This window comes from Micromesistius poutassou (assembly GCF_964030765.1).
Source record: "Micromesistius poutassou genome assembly, chromosome: 12".
NCBI lineage: Eukaryota > Metazoa > Chordata > Actinopteri > Gadiformes > Gadidae > Micromesistius > Micromesistius poutassou.
Genome location: NC_140282.1, coordinates 5469253 through 5475913, shown reverse-complemented (window position 1 = coordinate 5475913; position 6661 = coordinate 5469253). Strand labels below are relative to the sequence as shown.

The 6661-nt window shown below is 41.6% G+C and overlaps 1 protein-coding gene across 1 annotated transcript; it reads left to right on the top strand.

Annotated features, from left to right (window-relative positions):
• Positions 1-4620: 4620 nt before the first annotated feature.
• LOC311356128 (adenosine receptor A2b) lies at positions 4621-6661 on the top strand (the record flags this gene model as incomplete). The annotated part of the gene is made up of 2 exons (XM_084475897.1): positions 4621-5413; positions 6348-6661. 2 exons carry the CDS (start codon positions 4621-4623, stop codon positions 6659-6661), a joined length of 1107 nt encoding a protein of 368 aa, XP_084332023.1.

Below are 6661 nucleotides of genomic sequence, written 5' to 3'. Positions count from 1 at the left end.
GTCTGAATTATACCATTATACCACAAGTAAGACTATTTAGTTATATCATAGTTATGCTGTAATAAAGTGTAACAACAAAAAATCTGCAACGCAGTGAGTTTCTAGTTCTAACAGTGGCTTATTGCAGTGACCATGCTCGATTAGGAGAAAGAGCATATTGTTAGCCTCATTGCATAATTGCATAAAAAGTCATATTTGAAGGTTGTTCTTGTATTTCATCTTGTATTTAGAGTCGAAAATGCCGAAGTCAAATAGATGACTTAGGCAGATAGTGATTATGGAAAGTAAAAAGCACTCTGATTGGCTTAGGATATAGCCAATGAGGCACAGTGAATCAGCAGCGTTAGGAGGGTAGTTAGGTTAGATATCACAATTTGGCAAAAATATGACTTAGGCAATTATGCTATGAGGCTACCGATATGCAACATACAGCCTTCAAGCAAACAGGCTGTTATAGTGTCAATAAGCTAGACACACAATCAGTTAACCCGGGAATCTCACACAAATCCAGATAGGTTTTTACAAGATAACCCACCCGTGACAAAAACATCACTCCAACCCACATTTCCCCACAACTGGCAGAAAGGATGATGTCACTAAGCTGGCCCCTCCCCCTCATTATTTCTACCCTCTAGCACATATGTACATGCACAGGCACACACACACACACACACACACACATACACGCACACGCACACACACACACACACACACACACACACACACACACACACACACACACACAGAATCAATTATCTCCTTACTCTGCCGGTGGTGAAAAGGCAAATGGAAGAGTCCACCCACTCACAGGATGTGCTGTGAGAGATTGTGCAAACGGTCTCAATCGCATGGGATCAAACACACTAAACCCATAGGGAAGGTAACACACACAGTCACAACTGCACGCACATAACAAAACCTCATGTGGTTTATGCTATATGTTTATCACAATAGATTCATCTTCTATGTCTTCTTATTCTGGGAGAGATGGGTAGGGGGAGCCTATATCCCAGCTAACTATGGGAGGTGAATTGGATGGCAGTTGAAACACGCACACACACACACACACACACACACACACACACACATGCACACACACACACACACACGCACGCGCACACACACACGCGCACACACACACGCACACACGCACACACACACACACACACACACAGAAATAGAAGCAGACTGACGAACACACAGAGAGCAGTAACTCCATGGGGAGTGGTTGAGCTATGGGGGTTGAATCCAGGTCTTTGGAGCAGCATAGGGCAACCCACAGCATCCCCTCGAGTCAACCCTTGTTGACAGAAGAGAAAGCTCAATGGGTTTCTTCAACAAACATGTGAAACATTTAAATCAGATAGAGAGAGAGAGAGAGAGAGAGAGAGAGAGAGAGAGAGAGATAGAGAGAGAGATTTTAATTTCTTTATTTTGAGGCACAATGCAAAAAAATAAAACAAGCAAGCGATGTAATGTACTAGGTTTTGGCCAACTGCTATTTTCCACCCATTGGCAGGTAGGTAAAATAATAAAATAGTAAGAAATTACACATTTAAAGTGAAATTACACAATTAACCCCAATATAAGACTTAATCATTCTATAATATAATCTTACATGACCTAATACTTTTAGATTAGATTATGAATACAGTTCAATTTTATTCTACTTTATATTCTGATACTTCCCTCCATTGGAAGATTGACTTCAAATGAAGTCCTGAAGCACTTCAGACCTTCACTGCGTGAGGGTCTGAGTGTTCTTTCTAAGAGCAAAGTCAAAGCTGGTTACCTGCTAGGGTGAATAAAAGGTCAGGGTGGCTTCTGTGCTTCATATAACTGAATGACGACAGGACGACAGGAAGAGGGAACAGAACAAACCGATGCAGGTAGAAATCTATTGATGAGATATCATCACTGAGGTTGACCAACCATATGTATTCAATCAGAAAGCAATGGGTTTTTTGGTATTAATCCGTGCAGGGAAAACAACAAAAATTATTATTGCTGCTAGTTATAACCAGTGGCGTAAATATCGATGGTGCAACCGGTGCAGCTGTCCGGGGCCCAGACGCCGTCAGGGGCCCATGGAGGAAGCCTTTTGGGGCCCCCAAAATACCCCCCCCCCCCCCCCCCCGTCAACAATCCCGTCTGATCGTAACTCCGCCACGGCATCCCCTCCCCCCCCTCAACAATTCCGTCCGATCGCAACTCCGCTATGGCATCAACGGCGCAAAAATATCTGCACCGGGGCCGTCGACCGTGATGTTACGCCACTGGTTATAACAATGACAATGGAATTTCAATGACAATGGAGTTTCACTGTGTGGAATGACCTTATGGTTTAAGAATACCTGGCTGTACATAGCACCATTCCAATGAACATAATGGAAACAGAAGCCAAAACAAACAGAAGATAGCACATAGCATTTTGATTCATGTAATATTTATGTTATGTTGATATGTTATGATTACTTTCTCATTGGTAATCATCCTTATGGACACTGGACAAGTCATCCATCTTCCAAATGCATGTAGATCAATGTATAAGCAGTGGTGCGGTAGCTGTAGAATGCTTGGGAAAAAAAGTTGTGTGCAGCTCACCGTGTAAATATATCAAGTTCCACCATGATACAAAGCAGCACCTAACCATCTCACAGCCAGATCCCCCGGAGAGACACTGACAGAGTTCTGCCTTTGATATATGTGCTTGTTGCTGCCCTAATGAGCACAATCCTCTTTGTGATATGAAACACAAACAGCATGCACAAGGGGGTGGACTTATTAGTCGCACTGTTGGGTTCCTTTTTTCCCCTCCAGACTTTGCTTGGGTCATTATATTCTCATTCATATGCTCCTCACCTAGTTGTGTCCTCTCTTCCGCATCAAAGTCAGAGCAGAACGAAATCGTCATGTCTCTCTTAGGAAACTGTAAGTGATAATTAATATTGGATTCGGCAGTCCGACCACGTTATAGCAGAACTTCTGGGGGATGACGACACAGAGCCTGGGCCAGAAAACCAGGTCTGCAAGGGGCTGAGTTACAACTTGTTTCCTTCCCTTTTACGGAGATATTCTACCTGAGAAAACATCAGATGATGCTTTCAGAAGGGGATTTTCAGCAGTGTATTTATAGTCTGTATTGATTTGAAACCTTTACAGACACTTATTTTCAGTTCACTACTGGCTGGGTTTGTGTTTGCCAATGACATGCTTACAGATCGCTGCCTCCAGCTACATGATTGATGGAGGCCAAAAATATGAAGCAAAGAAAGTGAATCGCCCCGTTCACCCAGATTTGTCACAATAAATCTGATTTGTAAGACTACAGGTATATAAAATGCAAATGTGGCCATGCGTTGCAACAGATACATAAAACATTGGTTATGAAACGTGGACAAGTGTCATCAAAATAACCAAGAGCATTTGTCTTTACTAGTGCTGACCTGAATTCTGAAGTTTTCTTGAAAAAACAAAGCTGCCTTGCTTTTCCAAATTATTAATATCGCAAAATCCCAAGAGGTACTCTCATTCACTTGAGAGCTTGATTTCATGGAAGCAATCATGTCCCACCTGCTTAATTTAATCCAGTTTTATTTTGCACTGTGTTTGAGACATTGGGAGATAGCCTACTTTTGTCTTGAGGTATTAGACATATGTTATTAGAATGAATAGAATGATCTTTATTGTCATATACTCAGATACAATGACTTTTTGTCTCTTGAAAACACAGTTACAAACAAATAAAACAAGCAGTTGTTTAAAAAGTGACGCTAGTCATAAACAACTTAAACTTAAATAAAAGTCACTTAATACATTAAATGTACACATTTACAGAGGTATGAATGTTTACCCAGCACCCGTAGGCCTACTATGTGCAGGCGAGAACTACTCTGAGGATTTTAGGTAGACCCTATCTGGTAAAAAAAAAAAAAAGTCCTCAATGAAATCTCAGAATTCTGTGACAATAATCTAATCTAATCTAATAATCAAAAAATAATAATCTAAAAGAAAGACTGAAGTGTATAGTTTTCGACGACAAACTAACTTTCGTGACTTGCAAAACTATCTCTTAAATTGACAAACATCACAACAATACAAATGGGGGGAGGAGTCACCGGATGCGGCTCGGCTTGGCCGCGCCCCTTCCAGGTAAAAATAAATAAATCATATATATAGGCCCGATTCTATATTGTATCAAATATATATATATCTTGATTTGATATAAATATACTGTATATAAAAAACGACTCATTGAAATCGGTTGAGAAATGTAGACTTTAAGTGCTTTTTATGCGCCGCTAAATTCCTAATTTCATTACATGCCAGTAGCCTCTCAAATATGGTGCCGAAGTTGACGAATCGCAGCAACGGGTCGACACTGTCAATGCGACGTCTATGTTTACAGGTCTATAGACCTCATCCTCCTCACTTATATTCGTGTATTTTGTTCGACCATGTGTTTTTTAGCGATCTGTCCACGTGATTGATATGCCCCACGCGCCATGGTCGCACAGGTGTGCAATGGAAGAGTGAAGGTGACGTATCCCACGTCTTTGAGTGTTTCCCTTTGATTGAGTATCAAAGATGTCGAACCCCTGACGCATTTGTGAAGGGAAAATGTTTTCCGCACTAAATGTCTCAATTCACTGGGACTCAAACACTGACTCCCAGATGCTTGTTGAACTCGCTCACCGGCCAATCAAAGTAGGCATCATCATAGTTCTTGGTGCGATGATCACCTTGGGAAATGTTGCTGTTCTCATGGTCATTTCCTCATCCGTGTCAGGCTGGTCGAGAAACTCTCGGTACTTTCTCTTGTCCCTGACGGGTGCAGATTCAGCATTTGGTATTGTTGTTATGCCGTTGAACCTCTGGGTGAGTCTGGTGAAGGACTACCGCCAAGGTCCCGATGTTCTCTGCCACGTCGTGGCCTTTTGCAACGCCACAGTCTACTCGACATGCATGTATACACTGGCCATGATAAGTCTAGAGAGGTATATTGCCGTGTTGTATCCGCTCAAATACTCTTCTCTAATGACAAGGAAAAGAACACTGTTGTTGATCGCTTTCTCTTGGTTCTTTCCGCCGTTTTTACTACTCCCGGTCTCATTTCCCGGTGGGATCATTGAAGTTCATTTTTCGACGGCGTCCCTAGTCTGCAATCCCACCTACTCCACAAACGTTGGCTACTCCATGTCTTTGACATGTTTTATTTTTTTCCCATGCTCCATCATCATGACGTACACAAATTTGCATCTGTGGTGTGCTGCTAAGAGACAGAGAAAGAAATTGCGCAAATATGATCAAAACCGTCGCAAGACATCTGATGTGGCATCCAGAGTGCTGGTACCTGTGATGGTAGTGTATTACACGTGTTGGGCTCCCTGCATGGCAGCAATGATCTACAATGGTAAGCAGAACCACTTAATGAATATATGTGTGCATTAAGTCTTCATGGGATACTTTCTGTCTAATTACCTTTGTATAAATATGTTGATGTTGATGTCTAAATTTATCCCTAGAATATATAGAATATAAGTACTCCTATATTATGGATGTGAACGATCACATGCACAGGAACAAGATTTTCTGAATTGTTCTTGAATGAAAAAAAACTTATTTTTTTCCCCCCAGAAAATTAGATTAACAAGGCCTTATATCAGTGTTGAAGGTTTTAATATTAGGATTTGAAGGCACCTCCTAATCCCAAACCAGTTTATACAGACACCACTGCTTGTTGGAATCAAGACTTAAATTGAATGTGGAGTTTGTCAAATTAAGTGGCATCTAGCAGAACGGACTTGGCAGGTGTAGGCCTACGTTGGGGTACTCCTGTCTGTTGAAATCTGCAATCTCCTAACTAGATGCCACTAAATCCTGCACACTGCATGTTTAATAAAGTTTCACATGTTATTTTCCGTTAGTATTTTCTTTTTGAATTGGCTCTACAGCCTGATAGCTATGATTGCAGGTGTATTAATCACATTAGTTCCTCCATTCCTTTATTCCTATCCTTTATTCAATCCAATGTCTAATAATTCCTTTCTAAAACCAAATTCCCATCCCCTACATAATTAAATAACAATTCTCAATATTTGGAGGCTATTTAATGTTTTTTTAATGAATCAAAAACAGCTTTTAAACAGAAAGTTTTGTTATTATAAATGAAATCTTTTATCAAGTCCTGTTGTCTGTTCGTTTATTGTTGGGATGTAATGGGTTCATGATGGGCTAGACAGACATGAGGCCTGTGTGGCCTGCTCTGCACCTGTACCAACCAATGTGGGGGTGTCTGTGGGGAGGCCACATTATGAGTTGACACTGTTGTGTCCTTCCATCCACAGCCATCTCGGGTAACAGCGTGCCAGAGTGGCTAGAGTTTGTTGTGGTATGGCTGCCCACCTCCAATGGTTTTCTCAACTGCATCTTCTACTTTTGGATAAACCGCAGCTTCCGTAGGAAATTCCACCTCGTCTTCCAACAGCTATGGCTGGCCCTATGTCCCAAGCTAGCCAAGGCTTTTGGATGGTCGGCAGATCCACAAACACTGTTTGTGTCAGGAATTTGGGATAACAACAACAGTGTTTACGAGCGCTCGTCCAGCATGTCCTCTACTTGCACCATGATGACACTTGCTGAGGATGTAGGACACTCCTAG